At 40.4% G+C, this 23,098-nt stretch overlaps 2 protein-coding genes across 5 annotated transcripts in view; both read left to right on the top strand.

Moving 5' to 3' along the window:
- Nucleotides 1-20,555, top strand: part of crocc2 (ciliary rootlet coiled-coil, rootletin family member 2) — a 59,891-nt gene extending 39,336 nt beyond the window's left edge. Inside the window, exons 14-37 of the mRNA XM_077198889.1 lie at nucleotides 306-488; nucleotides 1,022-1,166; nucleotides 2,011-2,157; nucleotides 4,591-4,821; nucleotides 5,757-5,950; nucleotides 6,365-6,492; nucleotides 6,846-7,015; nucleotides 9,131-9,310; nucleotides 9,471-9,605; nucleotides 10,094-10,237; nucleotides 11,951-12,189; nucleotides 12,305-12,464; nucleotides 12,707-12,874; nucleotides 12,976-13,360; nucleotides 13,571-13,722; nucleotides 14,170-14,290; nucleotides 14,398-14,561; nucleotides 14,814-15,065; nucleotides 15,147-15,335; nucleotides 16,455-16,604; nucleotides 17,609-17,809; nucleotides 18,084-18,215; nucleotides 18,914-19,093; nucleotides 19,219-20,555. Coding sequence (XP_077055004.1) covers nucleotides 306-488; nucleotides 1,022-1,166; nucleotides 2,011-2,157; nucleotides 4,591-4,821; nucleotides 5,757-5,950; nucleotides 6,365-6,492; nucleotides 6,846-7,015; nucleotides 9,131-9,310; nucleotides 9,471-9,605; nucleotides 10,094-10,237; nucleotides 11,951-12,189; nucleotides 12,305-12,464; nucleotides 12,707-12,874; nucleotides 12,976-13,360; nucleotides 13,571-13,722; nucleotides 14,170-14,290; nucleotides 14,398-14,561; nucleotides 14,814-15,065; nucleotides 15,147-15,335; nucleotides 16,455-16,604; nucleotides 17,609-17,809; nucleotides 18,084-18,215; nucleotides 18,914-19,093; nucleotides 19,219-19,302 — 4,234 coding nt within the window. The 3' untranslated portion in view covers nucleotides 19,303-20,555. The remainder of the gene's footprint in view (nucleotides 1-305; nucleotides 489-1,021; nucleotides 1,167-2,010; nucleotides 2,158-4,590; nucleotides 4,822-5,756; nucleotides 5,951-6,364; nucleotides 6,493-6,845; nucleotides 7,016-9,130; nucleotides 9,311-9,470; nucleotides 9,606-10,093; nucleotides 10,238-11,950; nucleotides 12,190-12,304; nucleotides 12,465-12,706; nucleotides 12,875-12,975; nucleotides 13,361-13,570; nucleotides 13,723-14,169; nucleotides 14,291-14,397; nucleotides 14,562-14,813; nucleotides 15,066-15,146; nucleotides 15,336-16,454; nucleotides 16,605-17,608; nucleotides 17,810-18,083; nucleotides 18,216-18,913; nucleotides 19,094-19,218) is intronic.
- A 641-nt stretch (nucleotides 20,556-21,196) lies between these two features.
- sned1 (sushi, nidogen and EGF-like domains 1) overlaps nucleotides 21,197-23,098 on the top strand; it is a 34,472-nt gene continuing 32,570 nt past the window's right edge. For 3 of the 4 annotated variants that reach the window (XM_077198860.1, XM_077198861.1, XM_077198859.1), the window contains exon 1: nucleotides 21,197-21,835. In XM_077198860.1, coding sequence (XP_077054975.1) covers nucleotides 21,626-21,835 — 210 coding nt within the window. In that variant the 5' untranslated portion in view covers nucleotides 21,197-21,625. The remainder of the gene's footprint in view (nucleotides 21,836-23,098) is intronic. The other variant, XM_077198862.1, reaches the window with a different exon arrangement.

The following is a 23,098-nucleotide window of genomic DNA, read 5'->3' as shown; positions in this document are numbered from 1 at the left end:
AACATAACTTGAGTATTTAAAATGCACTAGCACATTTCAGTTGAATTATAAAGTTTACCCTCTGTAAAACTGAATGTACTGTATAAAGCAAACTGTTTGCTGAAATATCTAAACAATTAACAACATGGATGTGATGTAGTCTCATTATGACGGTTAAGTCAATGTAGACAAAAAACCTGAATGAATTTCAGATTTTTTCAGTTGCTGAAAACTGCTTTTATGTCCCCTCAATGTCAAAATCAAACCTACATCCTTGAACAGCTACATACCCCACCAGAACTGTGCCTTTCTTTCTCCCTTCCTAGTGAAAAAGGAGAGTTTGAGAGGCAGTTCTTAGCCCTGAAGCAGCAGCTGGAATGTGCACAATCAGAACAGGAAGGTTTGCGAAGCTCCTCTCTGGATGTTCAGAGGCAGAGAGACCTCCTCAGGCAGCAGAGGGAGGACCTGGAGAGGCAGCTGGCTCGAGAACGCTCTGAATCTGAGACGGGGTACGGCATTGCGAAACCTTAAACCCCTTGACTTCCTTCTTGGCCCTTGTTTATTTCCCTGTCCTATTGTTTACAGTCAGTATCACTAGCACATGTTGTCCTTAAAGTAGCCTTGAATCAAGACAGAGTAGTATTTTTTACAAAATCCATTAAACATGAAGATGCATAATGCATTTATTTTACTGGTTAGGTCAAAGGTAACTACCTGTTATTATGTACTGTATATGGATGAGAATGGTTTTGGATGTGATTTTTAACCTCAAGTCTTTTTTTTTACTGCTCAGTTGAGGAAACGTCTTTGAGGAGTGTATTTATAGAAGGATATCTGCTTGTATATGTTTACACGAGTATGTGCATATACCAATGTGTTTACATTAATATTATGTTTTGTGTTTAGAGTTTGTCATGAGGCTGATTTGGTTGTTCTGCAATAGTGTGCTTAGGTTTCCATTTTGTTTCTCTGCTGTCTTGCCTGTATACAGATTGAAAAGTGTGTATTTATGTCTTGACAATTTGTGCATTGTTTTGTACAGACGACACACTCTGGAGCAGTTGGAGTTGAGACACTCAGATGTGCGTAAAGAGCTGGTCACACTAAAGGAAGCTCTGAGTCAGCTGACTTTACAGAAAGAGGTTCTAGAGGATGAAAAGAGCAGTCTCGCACAGGCTCTCTCTAGGGTACTGCTTTACACATTCACTCAAAATGCACATTCACTAGCCTGCCCACTTCTTCGCTCATCCATTTCCTCCCACTCATTCGTTCCATCACACTCACTCACCTGCTCACTTATTAATTCACTCACTCCATCACTTTTTCATACACTCTCCCATTTTCATTTTCCCAACACTGTCACTCACTAACATATTCTCTTAAAAAATTAATTCACTCCATTTTTTCATTGTCACTCCATAACACATTCTCTTCAACCACTCATTCATTAACTCCCTTCCTCACTCAGTCACTTATTTATTCACATACTGTATTTACATCATTAATTAATTCTTTCATTCACATATTCAATCACATTCATCTTAACAACACCTGATCTAAGTCTGTATAAATCTGTTCTCACCTCCATGTTCCTACAGTGAATTACATCCAGTCATAAAACTGTTTACCCAGTTTTGCATTATTTATCCATTAAGTAAATACAGAGTTTTTTCCCTGTCAAATGTCCAACTCAGTTGTTGAATTACTGGAAACTCAGTTTACTTTGACCTTGGGTGAGTTATGTAGCTCTGCTTATTTGTAGTGGTTTATATTTACCATGTAAAACTGCCTTTGTAATATTTTTCATCACTTGCTCTGTCTAGCTTACAGTTTTTCCACACTTCCTCAGTTTTGCTACAGGTCATTCTGGGGACAAAATGTAATGGTTGAACTACAGTACTATTAAACAGCTCTGAAAACATATTTTACCCTGACCGCTGATTACAAAATAAATGCCGGTTACATGAACTTGGTAGCTAATGATTGTATGTAGCCAAACTTCCCACTGATGTTTGTACTTCCTCCCTATAGGCCGAGGCACAGAATTCTGAGCAGGAACTGGCGCTCACTAAACTACGAAGTGAAGATGCAGCGCTACAGGACTCCCTGGCCAAGATGGGAGCACTGAGTGAGGGATTGGCTAAAGATAAAGTTGAATTGAACCGTCTTCTCCTACAGGTCAGCGTCATAGAACTGGATAGTGTTCATAGTGTTACTCCTAATGTTTTTTTTTTATTTTTATGGCCAACTATAGATTAAGTATTCTATCTTGAATAATCTCATTTTTTATAGCTAACTCATTCAGTTCCTTTTCAAGAAAAGAGAATAAGATGGGTAGTTACATGGTTTACCAATTTGTGGGGATGACAGGCATAATGAAATGTATGTGTGCATATAAAACACAAGAGGACACATTTTCCTTCCAGCATGTCACACAATTTTAAATAAATGCTTTTATTATTCTCATGTGTAAGTTGCTTTGGTAAAAGCATCTGCTAAATGAATACATTTAAATGCAACATAAAAGTACTTAAAAAATAATAAACCGATTCTGTATTTTCTGATTGAATTAAATCGCACACGGCCAAAATCTACATAGGAAAACCGTCTTTTCAACCGTCGGGTCGAATGGTTCTAAGAACAGTATTGAACGGTTCCAGTTATAATTCCATTTGAGCTGGTTCAGCACAGCGCAAATAAAAACTGTTCTCAGCCCACAATTTTCAGCATGGTTGACTAACAGTTCTTAGCACGTGCTGAACCGTGATGATAGAATGCGTGAGGTGACATCGCAAACTCAGAATTGGTCACTTGTCATCCCCACATTAGAAGATGAAACTACAGTGCTTAGCATAAGTGAACACACCCATCCTGAAGTTGACTAAAAAGAGGAATAAAAAAATCATCTTTTGGAAATTGATCAACCAACCTTTAAAGACACCAATTTTCTTTGTGAATGAATAATGTATCGTAAATTAATAAATGTTCTTCCTTAAAATACAGGGTGCATAAGTCAGGACACCCCTATGTTAAATTCCCATAGAGGATCCATGAAATAACAGGCCTTTAAAAATAAAAATCTGCCTGCCTCTATTGGAATCTATTTAGTATGAATGTGTGTAGTATGAATGTAATCTCGAAGTACTACATTCGCGATGTCGTCATTATCATGTGACCATGTGTCCCTATCAGCGTCTGTTGCTTCACTTCACTTTCATTCATAAATCCTCTCCTGTGGCCTTATGGGATAGTAAAGTGTCCATTATATGCAAACTTTAAAATCCTGCCGAAAGTACTAGGTCATCCAGGTACTTTTTGCCTACTCTTATGAGTACTGTAAATTTTGACATACTACTTTTGTCACATACTGTTTTTCGCCTACTATATAGTAGGGAAGTATCCGATTTTGGATGCAGCCTCTTCAGCAAAAAAAAAAGTATGAAAGAAACACAAAATGTGACATTTCATTTAAGTAATTTTTGCTTATTAGTGTGGTTGAAGTGGATCATCAAAAGGTCGGCAGCAAAGACACTGTTTAATAAAGTGAGATATATACATAAAGTATATTTGTGTTATTTAACATTTTTGAAGAATGCTGAATCTGTTTTCCTGCCAGTAAGATGAGTAAATGCCTGCTCACATTTAGTCTAGAATGGAAATAAACATCATGTTTAGTTTACACAGCAACAGCGCACACAACGCCTCTGCACTTACTTTCGATTTCTCTCAACTTGGGGACAAGAGATCAGTATGTCAGTAAATAAATGCGAAAACAAAGTAACTTGCGTTACTTATTTGAAAAAGTAACTCAAATATGTTCTTGCAAATTTAAAAGTAATGTGTTACTTTACTAGTCACTTCAAAAAGTAATCTGATTCAGTAACCCCCAACACTGCCAACACAGCTATTTCAGGCATACAAGACCAAGTAATCTGATTGAGTGGGGAAATCCTGAAATCCCAAAACTGCTTTCCATATTCACATTTAAATTACATATTTAAAATTAGCAGCAAAATGTGACATAAACGGTCCCATAAATGACTCTACCAATTGGTGATTTGGCTCTTTTATCTAGAAGGCGGGTCTTTTACCACCATATTCGTGTTGCACTTTCTCACATTTAAAGTAATGTGGGTGAACCGTCTTGGTATAGCTAAAGTCTTTGACACAACCCAACGCAAATAATTTAATAATTTAATAATTTTCCCATATGGACTTAAAGTTTCGAGTTTTGTGACGTGTTTGAGGGTTGTTGTTGTTTTTGTTGAGATATTTGTATGGTTGAATGTTATATGCTATCATAAACAGTTCATCCAAAGTAATAACAAATGACTAGCCTTAAATATATTCCATTAACTGTATCAGTTAATTTGTTAATTTGTAAATAGGTTAACCTCATTTTTTTCTGATTTATATTTTACATTGGAATGAAAGCTTAATTTGTTTATGGCGTACATTTTGAAACAACTTTTCCAGTGAAGCTGGTTGACAAAGGAAGAGCCTGATATGGACACTAACATAACAGAATCCACATCATAACATATGATGGCGACCAGCAAGGCTGGTCTTTTCATATTTATCATCATATTTATCATAAAGATATGCTTCCAGGTCGAGGCCGATAAGTCAGAGCTTGGTGAACGCAGGCGGGAGGCAGAGCAAGAGCGAGCGGCAGTCAGAGAAGAGCTAGCTCGACTTCAGCAGGAGCTATTAGACCTGACAGCAGAGAAGCGTGGTCTGGAGGCCTCACACATTCATCTCCAAGAGGCCCGAGTGACCTTAGATGCGGAGTACAACATCCTGCAGAGGGAGAAAAACTCAGCCCTGGAGCAACAAGCCCAGGTCAGCCGCTCTCATCCTCACAAAACGAGTGGGCGTGTGCCCCATTACCCAGCATGATTCACAGCTCTCAGCTGTGCTCTGATGGGTCTTGTTGTCACATTAAAAAGCCAAGGGAAGATATTGGACCCATCTGCCATGGTACTCAACACCTTCCTCTATGAGTTCCAAATATGAATCTTGGCCCAAGTGTGTGTTTTATGAGTGGCAAAGGAATTGAATGGGGGAGGCGAAGGGGATCTTGAGTACAAATGAAGGAGAGGAAGCCTAGAGAGATATATATTACAGACGGGCAACATCACAGAGAGAGAGAATGAGTGAGAAAAGCCGTAAATCATAAGCTTGATGTTTCTGCTAGCAGCTTTGCGACAGACAGTGTGAAATTCTCTTTTGTCTACACCTACAGTCATGTTTTACAGAGGTGTCACTATGTTTACTTGATCACAAACTGTAGTGTTTTTAAGTTGTCATAAATCACTGGATCTTAATGCCATCTCCATTGTTTACAGTCTTGAAGATACTGCAAGTTATTAGTACAGTACATTATTTTCAACATTTCCTTGTTTAACTTGCTGCTTTTTCAGTTGACCTGCTTGGCAGTAAAGTGAACTAAAATTTCCTTTGGTTTGCTAGCAATACGTTTTAGTGCAGGCTCAGTGGGTAAAGTTTTAACTTATCAGGAAAATATTTGTAGAGCATGCTGTTTCTAAGTGGTCAGTTACTGGCATAATCCAGGATCTGACGTGATTGACAATCCACCAAATTATTAGTTATTGTCTGAGTGATTCATTATCATGACGTTGATTTACTATTAGCCAACAGTGGATTGCCTGTCCATTTCTTTTGAATGGAAATGTTATTTCTTGTCACAAACAAAAAAGGTATATATGAAAATTAATATATATATGCTTCCATGAACATGTGTGTGTTTTGTGTAGGTCAATAAGCAGAAGCAAGCCATGCAGGAACAATTAAGCGCATGTCGTAGAGAAATGGAGCTGACCGCTGCCTCGCTGCAGAAGACTTGCAAAGAGAGAGATGAACTGGCAAGAGACAAAGCCAATCTCACAGTGCAACTCACCTCAGAGCAACGTAAATCCAAGACCCTGGCCCAAGACCTGGCCGTTCTGCGGTGAGTCAATGTGTGTTAGTGTTTTTGTGCAAGTAGGATTTGGTGTATTAATGTGTTTATATGGGCTAAGTGTTTGTATTTATGTTGGAGTTTGAGGTTGGCAGGGAAAGTAAAACACCTGTGTTTTCAGCTAGTTTTTAGTTTTTAGTTTTTTTGGAGTAATTATCAATTGGGCTTTTCAATCATGTAGCTCTTCCTAGTTGCACTAAGTGATTCTTCCGTGATTTCACCTATCACCGTGATTTTAAGCCTGTGTGTTTCTGTGTAAATCATCTGCAGAACATCTCATCTGTCTTGAAGGATGTTAGCTAAAGAAAAAAGCTTTTAAAAGATGTTCATTAACTACAATAAACACAACCCATTATTATTATTTTGTATTTTTTCACCATCTCTTTTGCTTTTTCCATTACTAAGGGTTGACAGAGAGTCTCTAGAGTCAGGCCTTTTGGACAGGCAGGAACTGGCCTCATCGCTAGAGTCCGACCGGGCTAGGCTAGAGGAAGAGAACGCTAGTCTACAGCAGGCTAACGAGACTTTGACGCGTGAGTGTCTCTCCAGGGAGCCTCTATCCCTCTCTCATTGACTTGGCTGAGCCTACTGGCCATTGGGCCCCAGCTATAGTCCACAAGGGGCCCATATATTTAGCCCAGAGCTGGAGAACAGCTGAGGGGTCAGCCGAGGTTCTCTCTAGAGCTTAACAAAATCCTCTCACAGATAGCATCCACACTGTACTATTTATGTGTTGGTGCTGTCACCATATATTGTGTGATGATGATTCCAAAGAGCATTATAATTTCATGTATCCAGCATGTGAACTCAGTGTGTCCCTAATGTATATTTTCATTACAAAGCATGTTTCTCCTCCGAGTATATAATTGTTCCTCTCTTTGCACAGGTGAGCTGTCTAGTATTCACGGTGAACTAGAGCAGCAAATGTCCCGGGCTTTGCAGGAGAAACAGGCTCTAGAGTTAAAGCTTGCTCTGTCCGAGAGAAACGCACAACAAACCCTCATAACAACACAGCAAAGCCATCAGGAACAACTGCATACGGAGCGAAATCGCAAGGTATCCCAGAAATTTTGACATTTAGTTACTGTCCCAAATGGCACAATTGATGTGTATTTGTGAGGGGTGTGAATCTTTGGTTTGACAGCGTATCAGTACAATGTATAATTGAGTTGATTTAGTTCAGTTTAGTACCTAAAAGAATAATAAAGTATTGTAAACGGTAAAACATTTTGCGCTACAAACCAGTATGTTTACAATGTCACGCCGGGAAATGAACAGAAGATGCAGTTACGAGAAAATTATGATTTATTAGAGAATGTCAACAGAGAAGTGCGAGATGAGTGAAGAGATAGGAACAGTCTCTGTAGTAGCACAAGTGGCAGATGAACAACCCGGTCCTCCGAGTAATGTGATGATGCAAATCCTCCGGGAAACGGCAAGCGAACAGAAACAGGTGAGTAACTCCAGCAGGAAACAAGTAGGACACAAAGACATCAAGACCACAACCAAAACCGGGAACATCCAACAACGATCTGACAAACACAAGACGAAAGACCAAGAGCTTAAATAGAGACCACTGATCAGAATCAGCTGGCGCTGATGATAATCATCGACAACGCCCACACACACACACACAAACACACCGCAAGAAAGAGTCAGTGAATTCATGAACTGTGGCATACAATAATAAATTTAAATAATATGATAACGGTAACATTTGTTCTTGGTTTGTTGACATCAGTAAACTACATTACTTAACATGAACTAACAATGAAAAATACATTTGATTAATTTAGTAATCTTAGTTAAATGTTAATTTCAACATTTACTAATACGTTATTAAAATCAAAAGTTAACATTATGAAATGGACCCATGAGCTAATGAGATAAAGATGAACAGTTGTATTTTCATTAACCCTCTGGGGTCCTATGTGTTTTTGGGGTCCTGGAGCATTCTGACATGCTCTAACATTTGTGCTTTTTTCAGTTATTTATAAACATGTTAATGGCAAAGGTGTAAATTCACTCTATATAGCACAAACAGGGCTACTATAATATGTTAGCAAGATGTATGTACATGTTTGTATTTTTTGCGAGAATATTGTTTATGCATGGTTATTGAAAAAACTAAAACTTAAAGTCTCTGAAATAAGGCCACAAAACACATACTAAATATGTGTCCACAAGACCTTTGACTAAATTTATTTATGACCAAATTTACTTTTACATATTTATATGACCAAAAATGACGGAGTATTTTAAGTCTATGTTGCTGCTATGTGGAAAAAAAACAGCAAAACGCGCCGGCGCGTTTCTCGACCCCAGAGAGTTAACTACCATTAACAAAGGTTCATAAATACTGTAACAAATATATTGCTCATTGTTAATGTTAGTAAATGCACTTACTAATGTTAACTAATAGGACCTTATTGAAAAATGTTACCATGATAACAAATAACTGTTTGTAACATCAAGCAGCTTAACGGACTGTTTTTGTGAAGCTAAAATAACTGGAAGCAGCTGACACCGAAAGCCTCGCACATTTAAGTTCAAAATGGCTGCACCCGCACTTATGTTAAAAAGTAAGGACTCAGAGTAGGACCGTAAGGGCTTAGGATGGCATTTGGGACAGGGTTATGGAGTGAACTGCTGTACCCAGCAAGCAATATAGCTCAGTATACATAGTGTGTTTATTTCAGACATGTAAAGTGAGAACTGCTGTGTATACAGGACGACGATGCAAAAATGATTTAGTTTTGTCTTTTTACCATTACAAATTAAAAAAAAAATCTTAAATCAAGATACATTTACTTCAGAAAAAAAAAGACTTAATCCTTAAAAACAAGAAAGAAATATCTGCCAAGGAAAAACAATTTCGTTTTCCCTTTAAATTAAGTAAATTTTTCCTACCACACTGAACTCAGTGTATTTTGATCAGTTCATAAATTTAAGTCATTTTGCATCTCAAGTAAATGTATCTTGATTTAAGAATGTTTAGATATTTGTAATGGAAAACACTACAAAAATACTGAGAAAGTGTATCAGTCCATTACAGAAATTCTGGCAAGAGGAAGCGATTGAAATGCAATAACCCTAAACTGTAAAACTCTCCTGTGGATCAAGAGAGTATTTGGATGCTTATAACACATGCACCTGTCTTGTGTATTTCAGGAGCGCATGCGTGCGGACTTGTGTGCACAGAGGGAGCAGGCAGAGTCCCAGCTGCGGGGTAAGTGCGAGGAGCTGCGCATGCAGAGTCGTGGAGTGCTGCAACAGCTGCAGGAAGAACTGGCCAAACTGCAGCAACACTGTACTGAGTCCCTGCTGCAGGCCGAGAGCCATAAACAGCAGGTGTGTGTGTATCTGTCTCAGTCGAAACCTTTTGACAACTTCCTTTCAATCTGATGAAAAGGCATGTCTGTAGCCCCAAATAGCCTTAAACCTATATGCAGCCAAAACGTAGGTAGATGGCATCACTGTAATTTTAGATTTGACTGTGCTTTATTGGTAGGTTCTGTCTGAGAAGGAGGCAGAGAAGGCTACTCTTACTGAGCGCATAATCATCCTCGAGCGCGACATAGAGACAGCTGCCCTTGAAAAGGACCGTATGCGTAGAGACTTCCTGAGCAAACAGGAGCAGGACAAGGTATAACAAATCCAAATATGTCTGTGGATCATGTTTTGTCCTTATTAGATTAGTGCTGTAACGTTAACACATCAATGTATGAGATTAAATGTTTAATAGCATTATTTTCATAATTTGACATAAAAACTGTTTGCATTCTAAAATCTGTTTAGAGTTGAAGAACCCAAAAACCCTCAGTGGAAGTGTCACACACACTACACTGAAAAATGTTTTGGTGTAGAAATATTTTCACAATTAATTACAAAGAAAAATATATACCTATAAGGCAGCAGGTCAGGCCCATGCACCATGACCCGGATGGGAGTAAGGTTTACAAAGTTTTATTAGCTTTAAAGAGAACTGAACTAACATGTTACCTACAGAAAAATGACTATATTTTGAAATATCGTATAAATATAATATAAATATTTTGATCCACTGACAGCCCTAATCTAGATTTATCACATTATACTGTATATTCATTTTTCTCTCTCCTCCTCTCTCTGTAGGACACAGTTTTAGGGTTGCAGGCAGAGCTTCAGGACCTGCGGTCTCGTTTCGAGGAGTCTCTGAATTCCCGTGAAGTTTCGGAGCGCAGCTTAAATGAGCAGATCAGAGAGCTGTCTATGCAGAGGCAGGAGACACTGCAAGAGGTCACACTCCAAGACTTTACATTCACATTCCAGTTGTTCAGTTACAGAATCACATTTATCATCTAGAACACAAGAAAACTATAGCCCAGGAGAGCAGTAAAAACCTGTTTGTGCCACTGCCAAATAACCAACGTCATGTGAGTTAGGGGGTGAGTTAGTTTATGTTGGGCCGTGAGGAAAAATATGGCCTGTTGGAGTCCAACTCGTACCTACAAGTGGCAGTCTTGGGGAGAGCCATTTAGCACACACTCTTGTTGAACTTGGCATTAGTTAATGTGTATTGACCATGTTCCAGGTGCCAGTTTGGTTGGTAGGCACACATGTTTATGCTTGTATCCATGTGTTTGCACACTTCTAACTTTAAGGCTCAAGGTCAACCTTGAGAATGGACTTCTGCACACACCTCAGGCCACACATATTGGCACCTAATATGAGATGTGCCTCGGTGGCTGTGGTGAGAAATTAATCTCTGGGTGAGGCTTTCTACTCACAAAGATGGATTCTCCATTCCTGTTTGATTATTTTCACTAATCCATCTCCAGCCTGCCCTGGTCAGACAATGACAAACCATCAGAGGGAACGATAAAAGCTAGCAAGGGAGTGAAACACAAGAATCTCTCTATGATATGAATAGGAAAAGTTGGAGTCACAAATAAGCAGGTGCTCAGGAGTTTATTTGTTCTTGTACTGTAATGAAATTCTCCATGGAAACATCGCCCCCAATTCTTCAACAGGGGTCATCGCTAACCCAACTGTCTTTCACTGTCCTATTAACTCAACCCCCATCAATGAATTAAACCAATGTGGGTTTGCCACAGGCTTATTTCTTTTACATTAAGATTTATGAGAAGAAAACATCTTGTGTGGCCCAGTGAACTTACATGCACACATAAACACACACACACGCACACACACGCGCACACACACACACACACACACACACACACACACACACACACACACACACACACACACACACACACACACACACACACACACACACACACACACACACACACACACACACACACACATATTTCTCTTCAACATACCAGCATATACACACGCTTGTACACACTGCTGATGTTTCTCATCATTGCTGCTGTGTGTGGCAGTCTTTGGAGCCTGTCCTGTTTTTCTCTGTTTTTCTTCTCCCTCTTTTTCTCTGCATTCTGGCTACATTTTAGGGAAAAAAATGCACCGTAAAATGATTAGCTGTAGCCAACCAATTACCAGTATGTGGGTCATATTCCTCTGTGTTTACATGGGCGAGTAGTTTCACCCTGAGCATATCTGATGAAAGTGTTCGAAAATTTAAACCATTTCACATGCACTTAGAACACATTTTTAAATGCATACGAGAATGTGCCTGAAATCCGGCGTTGAAAGGAGGCAGAACTCTTTGGATGAGTCTGATGCTCACATGCTTTGAGAAGCTGAATGGAACAAGGCAGTGGAATTTTACTAATAGGCTGTGTTTCCATTTCATTCATCTCATGGAAAATGAAATTGAATTGTCCTCAGCAAAACAGTGCCACGTAAGGAGTATGACTGTTAAAAGTCTTCACTCCCTCTGGGTGTCAATTCACCATACTTGCATGATTTCAATGGTCTTTATTTTAGATTGATAAAGTTACACCATTATGCTCAAACCATAACCAACCACTCCTTTTGTATTTTTTTTTCCTTCTGTCTAATCTCGGTCTCTTTCAGGTGGAGCATTTGAGGAGGGAACTGAGGGAGGTGGAAGAGAGCAGGGACTCTGGCCGTAAGGAACTGATCGAGGCCCATCGAGAGCTGAGGGAGTGTTTGCAGGACAGGGACGCTCAGCGGCGTGAGGGCTTGGAACTGAAGAGAGCTTTAGGGGATGCTGTGAGAGAGAAAGAGGCCATCCATACTTCCAATCACGAACTCCGTACAGCTGTGAAGAGAGCCGAGTTTGAAAACAACAGGTTTAGCAGACTAGTCTTAAGTTTGTTCAATAAATAAATGGGAAATTTCTTTATTTCTCACATCATTACAGATCTATTTATCTTCCTTGTTTTTCTCTTTTTCTTTTTTTATCAGTTTGAAGCGAGTGGGAGAGGAGAAGGAACAGAGGCTGACCGTTTTAGAGGAGTGTAAATCCTCCCTACAGCAGGAGGCGCTGAAGCTGAGAACCAACATGCGTGAGCTTGAGAAATCACGCTTGCAGGCGCGTAGAGAACTGCAGGAACTGCGCAGACAGGTCAGGGCCATAGAAATCAAAGGTTTTTCTTATGTATTTCGTGCCTTTACATTATCCTAAACATCTAGAAACATCTAAACAACATTTATTGTTAGTCTAGCCATATACGCATATACAGTGGAACAAAATGTTGTTTTACAGGTCTGGAGTGAATTGCCTTCCACATAAAATTCTGCTGTCTAGAGTTCTGTATACATTGCAACCATTTTTCTAAAATAACATAAAAATGCATGTGTGAGCAGGTGAAGACATTGGAGGGTCAATGCACTCGGCAAGGGCAAGAGTTGAGTGACATGCAGTCCAGACTCTCTCAGGATGAGCAGAGAGAGGAGGAAATGAGAAAGGAGACCTTCACTCTCAGACAAAGAGTACTGGAGAGTGACGCTGGCAGAGAGGCAGCCCTGAAGGAGGTAGAACACACAAACTGGCATAATTACAGCATCCACACACAAATACAGTAACATGCTTAAATTGTTAGAACTGGTCTGTCTGTGTGTGTGTCTACGAAAAGACTGCAGGCTTGCAGCGACATGTAGCAGAACTGGAAGAAGCGCATCGCCAGGAGAGAGAGATGCAGCAACAACGGGATTCCAACCTTCAAGAGAGCCAACTGAAGCAGCGTGAGGAGGCCGCTCGCTTGGAGGGAGCACTGCAGGAAGCCCAGGCTCAGCTCAGAGAGCTTGGGCTGAAGGTCAGTCTAGCAGAGTCCCGGGCCCAGGGGCTGGAACAGCAGCTGGGACAGAATGATGCCATACGGAGAGATCTCGAGCACAGGTTGAATGTTCTCAGTTCTGCGCTGAAACGTACACTTGGAAGGGGGCGTGGAAGACGTTCACCCACACCTGGGGAACGTGGACGGAGCCCCTCACCATGGAGAACTCGCTCACCTGTGAAAGGTAATGCGTTCTCAGTCCAATAATGAATCTGGACCTTTTTTTTTTAGCAACGGTTAGTTTAGGGTCAAGTAGAAGATCCCCATTCTTATATTACAAAGGATTATTTTCTTCAAAGCTGAAGTTTATTAAACAATGGTCTGCTCTAACGTACATGGTGTTCTAAATTACAATTCTAAAGAATTAAATGGAAACTTGTGCATATGCCCTCAGGTGAAATCATGTCAGAACAGCCTGGGGTGGGTGGGTCGCCTGTGTGTTCTCTGTCCCCCACCCAGGGAGAGGACAGAGAATTGGATCTGGACTCACTTCAGATGTTGCTGCGTAGCTTCCAGCAAGAGCTCAGGGACACACAGAGAGAGCGGGTACCTGACACCACTACATCACCACAAAGGACAAAGAGGCATCATAAAAATAAGTCAACATAACTGTACTATATAGTATAACTATGCTAGTCTTCTGTATTCATACAATAAGGACTGAGAGATAAAAAGTCTGATTCATAAATTAATCATGCAGAGAGTGTTTCTGTGAACTGTATCAGCCAACTTACATAGATACAAATTGAGCAAAAAATGCCAAACAAACTATGGTATACACCTCCCTTTCCCATACAAACCCAAAATTTTTAGGATGTTACCATACAAATGTTTTTCAATTTGAAAATGACCATTATCTCCATGGACAAAACTATAGTCTATATAGGCACACACAAATTAAGAATCTCAAACAACACAATGTGTAACTAGAACAATGAACATATGAATAAAAAGAACATAAACATCCTTCTCACCCTGATTGTGTGATTGTAGGATGAGTCCCAGGCACAGGTGCATAGTCTCAGCAAGCAGGTAGAAAACCTGCAGGCCAGTCAGGAGAGAAGCAACACACGTATACAGATGCTGAAACAATCTATCAGAGAGCTGGAGGAGGGTAAGAAGGAACCCTAGCCCAACACTTGGGTACTGCTCACTGATGAACAGTTTGTAACTCTGTTTTTGATTAACATGGATGTGAATGTGTGGGTGTGTGTTTGCCAGGAAAGCGTGAGCTGGCCAAGCATTTAGAGGGGCTACAAGCATCACTCGCCTTACAGGATGAGGCAGTCCAGCGTGGAGAAATACAGAATAGGATTCTGAGTGAAGAGTTGGACAAAATGAACAACAGCCAACAGATAACTGAGGCAGAGGCCAAAGCACTGCAGGTTAACAGTCTACACTAACACAAAAATGGTTGACAAAAATTGAGTGACAGTGACATCCTACTTTTCAGACTCAAGGCTTCACAGACGTGAGGATCTGACAATTGAACACAATAAAACAAAATCATAGATCTACTGTAGATCTATTTTGAAAGATGCATTTGTTATCATCATAAATCTTTTAACAATAAAGATCTCTGATGAGTTGCTCCTGTGGTAGTCACATTATCGGTATAAATACACTGTTGTATTCAGGAGAAGCTGGAGCGCTCCCAGGCCTCTGGGGAAAGTCTGGAGGCCGAGCGCCGTCGTATGAAGCAGATCTGTGAAGCCGCGGAAGCGCGAGCTGCCAGGCTGGAGCTGAAGCGACGGGGGTTGGAGGGAGAGCTGCAGCGTGCCCAGCTACGAGCCACAGAGACAGAGGCGGAGGTCAGCTCACTGCAAGAACGCCTCAACAACCTCCGCAGAGAGCTGGGAGACAGCGAGGAGCGTGCTGCTCTCCTGAAGGTGTGTTTAGGTTTACGCTGTGTCTAAAAGGACATGTTTCATGTTTGAGCAATATAATAGAGCACTGTTGTCCCAATGTAGGTTGAGGGTGAGAGGCTGGCAACTGCCTTGGCACATTCAGAACTGCAGGAGAGCCAGTTGACGGAGCAACTGCAGGCCATGGCTACATCCATGACCGACAGCAACACTGCTGCAGGATCAGCCCGAGATCAAGCCGCCCAACTGCAGCGAGCTCTCACAGCCAGCGAACATGACCGGAAGATGCTGCAGGTCAGTGTGGCTTTTATAGCTTGCACAAGTTTGCAGTTTGATAACTGTCATTTATAAAGTCCTGAAATTAAACGGAAGTTGTGATAGTCTTTTCTTCCCTGTTGTGACATATATCCGAGTGAGAAGACTTCTTGAAAAAGAAAAAATGTAGTGAGGGAGTTGATTTTGTCCATCGGGAATTGATTGGACCGTTGGATCATTGCTATTGCTGCTATTTCATGTGAGTCACAGGCTGTCCTGCCCTTTTGCCATATGCGTCATCAGAGAAGAGATGTCATTTCAAGAGGGAGGAGAAGTTGCTTTGATTGAAGGTTATAAGGGCACATGAATTAAAAAAGAATTAAATAATTATATGCACGAATAAATCCTTCAACTGGCCATACTAGCAGCAATATACTAGCACCAAAAGTCATACAACTGCAAGATAGAAGACAAGCTCAAACATCTCAACTTGATGGAACTTAGATGAAAACAAGTTAAAGCAAATTCTCTATCATGGCTTTATTAGAAACACTGTCAATCATTTTTCTTCATCATGAACTCACAAACAACCTTATTAAGTTCGTTGTGGTTCAGCCACATGCACAATCAGGACCGCTCCCATTTTGATCTCACTTCTCCACAGTTCACGTACAGCTTTAATTGAAACACTACAGATCATCTTACTACCATAGCCACAATATGTAGTGATTTATGCTGTGGTTCCATAACTTTTCCAGATTTTTTTTTTAAAAAGTATTTACCTTTGCTCCTGTCTGTTCCCTGAAGGTGCTGGATGATGGTGCAATAAAAAGCTGGACTGAACTCATTAATTTTCTCTGGCTCCTTTGGAGAGCTTTTAAGGCTTAGTATGAGTCTGTGTTTTAAAGATGCTGTACAAACAAAAACACTGCGCCCTCAGTGTAAATCTTTTCAGTTTGGTTGAGACCTGCCAGTTCTTGCCAATAAAAAGAGGTCCAGAGAAGAAGAGAGAGTGGGGGGAAAGGATAAAAAGACAGGCAATTGGTAGTAGTGAGGAAAAGTACAGCTTCCTCATTAAAACTGTTTGTGGGTGTCTGATTATGCGTGTGTGGATTGATGCCCGTTCATACTTGCCTGTGTGTGTACATGTGTGCGCAGGAGAGGTTGGATAAGACACGGGAGGCTCTGACAAACGGTAGGAAGCAAAATCATGGCTTGAGTGAGAGACTACAGAGCCTGCAGAGAAGCCAGGAAGAGTCTGAACTCAGGGTCTCCGAACTCGACAAACAGACACGTGGCCTGCAGGAGGTTGTGCGCACACACACACACACACACATACTCCTACAGTTTACACACTGTTCTAAATGGTTAGTTCACCCAACAATGACAATTCTGATCATTTACTCACCCTTATTTGTTTCCAAGACTTTCATTCATCTTTCAAACACATATTAAGATATTTTTAATGAAACCTGAGAGATTTCTGCACCTCTATTGAAAGTCCAATTCACCAAAACTTTAAAGTTTTAAAAAGTTCATAACGAATTCGTAAAAGAAATTCATATAAATCGAGAGGGTGAAACCAAGTCTTCTGAAGAGACAGAAAAAACTGATTTAATTTAGGCTTTTTTTGTCATATGTAAACATTGATCAATGCAAATACAAATAAGTCAAAATGGACGTGCTTGCTTGATGCGCAAGAACCAATGACGTTTGTTCTTGTGCATTAAGAAAGTATGGCTGAGCTTCCGTTTACCGTATTTGAGGTTTCATTAGAAATATCTTCATTTGTGTTTTGAAGATGAATCAATCTTGAGGGTTTGGAATGACATGAAGTTGAGTAATTGATTTATGATATGATAATTGAAATGAGTAATACACATTTTCGGGTGTACTATCCCTTTAATATAATTTGGTCCTTGCTGGTACATGTATCAAACAAATACTAGAAAACATTTTGCCTTTCATTGCACAATGGGGTAGCAGTGTTTTTAATTTTTTTTTCTCTGTTTCAATAAAAACCATAAAATACAAATAAATAACCAAAAAAAGAAAAGAAAAAACACAACCAAGTACACTATCATGATCGTGATATACTGACAAACAGATTTGTATTAAAAAAAGTTGAATGAAATTCAATGTTAACTCTATTACACTGTATCTTACCCAGACATGAACACACTCGGTTATCTCTTCAATGTTTTCGCCCTGTATGTGAAACTTCCTAGTCCAGGAATCTATACTGATCTTTAACCAGTTCTGGTGACAGCCATATAGATGGTGTCTATTCTACATCTTTTCTGATTGTCTAGGCTGTGAGACAGAGGCAACAGGCTGAGCAGGAGGCGCAAGAGAGGTGTGCACTCCTGAAGGGAGAAAAGGATCAGCTTCAAGAGCAGGTGGCTATCCTGCAAACCACTGCACATCGGCTGCAGGGAGAGAAAGCTGACCTGGAGAGGACACTGCTGCGCCTGGGAAAAGACAGGTCCTCTCTAAAACGGACCCTGGAGAAGGTACATGTCATGCTATTATAAACACATTATGACTCACAATGACTTTCAAATACAGTTTGTTGTGTATGTCATCATCTGTGATGTTTACTCCATGCAAACTAATCAGAGTGTCTTGGCTGTACCTTAAATTACTGTAAGTATTATTGGTTGAGGTAAGTTTGCATGAGAGCTTAAGCTGCAAATTGTATACATGAATGTAAAGCATGTGACAGTATCTCACACCAGATTTCTATCCTTGATACATTTAGTGTTTGCATGCGTGTGTTGTGTGCAGGTGGAACAGAATCGCCAAAGGAAGGAGGTCGAGGTACTGCATGCTGAGCGTGAGAGAGAACAGCAAGAGCAAAAAATACGAAATCTAGAGCTAGAGTTAAGCGAGACACAGGCTGAAATTCACACACTACAGGTGATATAAATATTTACGAGTATTATGACATTTTTAATGTATGGATCAGAATCTAGTCCACTCAATGGATTGGTACTTGGTCCCAAGTAAAAAAATAAAATAAAAAAAATTCTGATTGCTTTGAAAAAAGCCTAGATGTACATTGTAAAGATGTTCGTTGTAATGGGAAGAAGGAAGCGAGAACCGGCGAACAATCAAAGAATTTTAATAAAAATTAAACAAATACAAAAACAAAAGTATCCGCCAGCAGCCCCTCGCAGGCGACTGCTGGCTACACAAAACACAAATAAAACACAACATAAAATCAGGCCTGTTCCTCTCTCGATCTTCACCATCGTCGCTCCTCCTTTTATGCTTCCGCTCCTCCGTGAGAGATGTGAGACCGGTGCTTCTCACAGGTGTCATTCATTTTCACTCACGCCACCATCCTCGCGCCGTTCTCTCACGTCCCTCGGCCTCGTCCTGCTCGCCACATACATTTCATCTCAATAAACCACACGATTTGAGGTGTTATTCATTCCTGTAGCCCAAAACTGTGCGAAAAAAATGGTTTAATGCTCAGGGTTATGGGTTTATTCAAGTGAGCAATAGTTATAGTACCGCCAATAATACAAAAATGTTTCATATTCCTTTTTCCAGCTCTTTTTGTTTGTGTATTGGATTCGCCTGTCACAGGATAAAATGTGTTGTCTCTGCAGTCCCAGATCTCTATATTGGAGCAGACTCACTCCCAGAGGCTCATGGAAGTGACAGCTCACCTCAGGCAAGAGCTGGACCTGGAGTCAGAGCGGATGAGGAACTCCCAGCAGCAGGTAGAGAGAGCACTGGAGGCACGGGAGAAAGCTCACCGCCAGAGGGTTCTCTGTTTGGAGGAACAGGTTTGAGAAAGCTATAAAGATGTGACCACATGCATTATAAGAGTGTACATTTACATCACAATCAATAGCAAGAAGCCTCTGATGAATACATGACTGCTTTGCAATAACTGTTGTGTGTTTCTCAGGTTTGCACACTGAAAGAACAGTTGGAGCAGGAGATGAAGAGGAGGCAAGCATATATGAAGCAGATGCATAGATTGGGGCTCTAACAAAAAATGAAATGGCCTGGGAATTCAGGCCACGGTGACAAACTGACAGCTTTTTGTTTGCAATCTCTCAAAGGCCAATGAAACAAGGCAGTGCTTACATGGATGGACATATGCATAACTTATGCATAATGAAATGTTACACACGCATGATTCACACACTTTGGTTTTAAAAACACAAAATCACTGGCCTCAGGGAGAACTGTTGGACTAAATTTGCACAAATACTTTAAGTAATCCTGATCCACACCATAAGAACCCAGTAACAACAAACAAAGAGATCACTGTTTCACTAAATTCTTCTCAATTGCCAAATTGTTTTAAAGATGTATTCAGCAAACTGTTAAAAACAGACGATAAATCTACCTAAGTTTATCCCTGTTCATCTTAGAGCATCAAGCACAGTCTCAATTCAACACCACACACACTTGCATTTTTACAATTTCAAAAAACATCACTTAGTATGGTTTGTAAACTGTTTTCCTCATAAAGTCCAAAATGTTCCCTCAAGGATTTCGGATATTGCCAACTTTGTGGGGACATTTTGTCCCCGTAATGTTGGTTTTACCAGGACACACACACACACACACACACACACACACACACACACACACACACACACACACACAGTTTGAAACCGCTGGACCTACCTAAAACATCACACCCTAGGTTCCCAAACTGTGTATCAAACCGCATAATTTTTCTCTCTTTACTTTCTTTATAACTTGCTTCTCTGTAACCTAAATAATTACTTTGATCATTATTTAATTACACAACCAATTAGAGTATAAAATCATCTTGTCCTAGCTAGAGTGAATCAGGACAGAAAACGAATCATATCTTACAATTCAATTCACATGTATTTGTATAGCGCTTTTCACAATACATATTGTTTCAAAGCAGCTTTACAGAAAATGTATGTCTACGTTAAAATTTAAAGTGATCTATTTAAGGTGCCTTTATCCAAGTTATGTATTTCAGAAATGTACATATACAAATCACATAGTTAGCTAATAATGTTATAATTTTAGGCAGAAACAACATTGAAGTAATGAATACATTTTTGTTAAATGATTAGGATATATAGAAAATGTAGAATCTTGTTTTCATAATAATTTGTTTCCATATGGTGTTTCTCTAATGGGTGTTAAAGTGATTCTTAATCACAAATTATACGGTATTCCATATAATAACTATTAGAAAACTGTTTTGTTTTATCAGTAATGTTTGTCAATAAAACATACAAACAAACAAAATAATACCCAGATTGATTTTTGTGGTCTGAATAATTGCTGTCAGTTGGTTTGGGCATATTTTGGATAATTGCTGTATATTATGTGTACACATAAAAATATCCTTGTGTTGTTCTTGCTCCATGATTTGATTCCTACCACTATGACCCCCTGTATAAAAAGAATCTCATTTTATTTTTAGGGGAGTTTTCCACTAAAAATCTATTGTCTTGTATTAATAATTTAGAGGAAAATTGATATTCAGGGAGGAAGCAAGCCTTCAGTACATCCAAACCAAAGGGTTTTGGTATATTTTCCTCCTCTTGAACAGGCTTCTTGAGCACAGTGTTCAAGGAATGCACTATATGCATCCTATCCCATGCCATTCTGGAACTCTTACACTGCCGTGTGGTAGTTTGTACCACACGAGACACGTGCTTGTGAGTATGGGTATTTTTCAGCAAAGGTTAAGAGTAGAGAAGAGTGCCCTGTCAGAGTCTCTTTAAAGCAGCCCTTTGATTACCATAGCTCCACCCAGTGCTTATCCAGTTACCGGTCTCTTCTCAGCTATTGGATGAGAGTTCTTAATCATGCAAGGTAGTGAATCCCTGGGGGGGTGGGGCTGGGTCTGAAAGAACTCCTTTGGCAGGCAGAATAGAGGTTTTATTGAGGATATTTCTAAACTAACCATCAGGGACCAAGTCACTGGATTGTAAAAAAAAAAAAAAAAAAAAATTTGAGCCGAATCACTCTGCTCCCTCTCCTTCTTTCTTTCTCTCTCTCACTCTGTTCATTTCAGTGAGCGGCACGGAGCACAGCAGCTCTTGAGCACCCAGCAGCACACAGAATGCAAGGAATCTACCCCCTTGTCTTAGACCAACAGTCCAAGTACCAGGGCTCAGAGCAGATCTGAGAGGAAACAAAGAGTGGAATTAGAAACCAAAAAGAGGAAAATTTACAGAAACAGGGAGAGGCAAGACAAGGAGAGTAACATTGGTTGAGCATTTGGCACTGCTGATTAGAGTTGTCCTGTTGCCCTCTCTGAGAGTCCAGGATCCTAGTCCTCTCCTCTCCATCCCTGTGCAGACAAGGTCATGGGTTGGCTGAGGAGACCAGTGCTCTCCATGTGTTTGCTTCTTAATTTGCTTCATGGCATGGAGGCTGCTGTACCTCTGGAGGAGTTCTACCCTTTTGGGCTGGATGAAGGTGACTCCCAGACCATCGAGCAAGATGATGGAGGATCAGGACTGATAGCAATATCCGTGGCTTTCCCTTTCTTCGGAGAACGGCACACCGGACTCTATGTGAGTACAGATTGTATTTGTATGTGTGTTAGTGTTGTGCAGGAGAACTAGGTCTTTCATTCAGTAGCTTAATTGGTTTGTGTATGTGTCTTTGAGTGAAACAGAGCCAGTTCTTATAGCCTGAGGTTGGATAATGAGCCTCTGGACCACAAAGTTTTTACATTACATTTGGTCCTACACAGTGGCTGAACTACTGGACGGTTTTTAGTGAAAAGATGACAGTCTATATTGGGGCTGCAACACATCTGCATAAACTGTGGTTTGAGAGAGTGAGGGGGAGAGAATAAACTGCAAGTACGAACAGCATGAGAAAACAAGCGGGGCGAGTGCTCTGACAGATCTCGGTGCTTTGATCATAGTTGCGTCCTGTTTTTGGTTGTGCGAGAGGGGCTTTGATCTGTTTCATGTAAGCTTCTCAGCCTCCGCAGGGGAAGCTCCATCCTCGTAAATTAACACCATCTGTTTTGATGCAGCATCCCAGTCGTTCTGCCTCCCAAAATATGTTGCCCCACCCTGAGCACCCATCTTTACTACCATATTTCCATCCCCAACAACCTGCCCAGCCTGGCCGAGGCACCACAGCAACAGAGGCTACGTTTCCAGACTGGTCTGCAGGCAAATGGATGAGTGAGATCACAATCCCAATGCAGCGGACAACTGACACATCCGACATGCCAGAGAATCGTTCTCCCACCCAGCCACTACATGTCATTCAAACAAATGTGCCCTCACAACTTTGAGGGGTAATATTGTGTTTCCTATTTTAAAGTCATGAAGTCACCTAGATTCATGTTCTGGCAAATGCAGCTTGCTGAAATAGTGCAGGGTTGTCTACAAAACTTAGTTTATCTTGTGATGCATCTGTGCGTCACCCTGAGAAGTATCTCATATCTCAGAGTGCAATGTAAATATTAATGTGAATTGGAGACAAGATAAGACTTGCTGCGGATAGCAGTGAATATCTAAAATTAGATTAGTTCAATGTGATAGAGCAGAAGAGGACTGAAGCTACAATAATGGGTGGTAACTACAGAAAGGGTGCACCGAGTACAAACTGGGAGGTAACTGCGGGTCGATCTGAAAAAGATTTAGCAAGTCACCGGTGCATTGAAGCATGCGACAGCATTAAAATTGCGGTCAAGATTTCTGTAATGCACTCGAGCTGCTTGAACAGAATCAATTACACTTCAGCTTTATTGCACGCCATAGCCACATGTTGATCTCTTCCAAAAGAGAGCTGCATTTGAACAGGTGAGATTTCAG

Source organism: Siphateles boraxobius, unplaced genomic scaffold (assembly GCF_051911475.1).
Source record: "Siphateles boraxobius isolate OS27281-9 unplaced genomic scaffold, OSU_SipBor_1 41, whole genome shotgun sequence".
Lineage (NCBI taxonomy): Eukaryota > Metazoa > Chordata > Actinopteri > Cypriniformes > Leuciscidae > Siphateles > Siphateles boraxobius.
The sequence above is the reverse complement of the archived record's forward strand: the minus strand, read 5'-3'. Positions and strand labels throughout refer to the sequence as shown.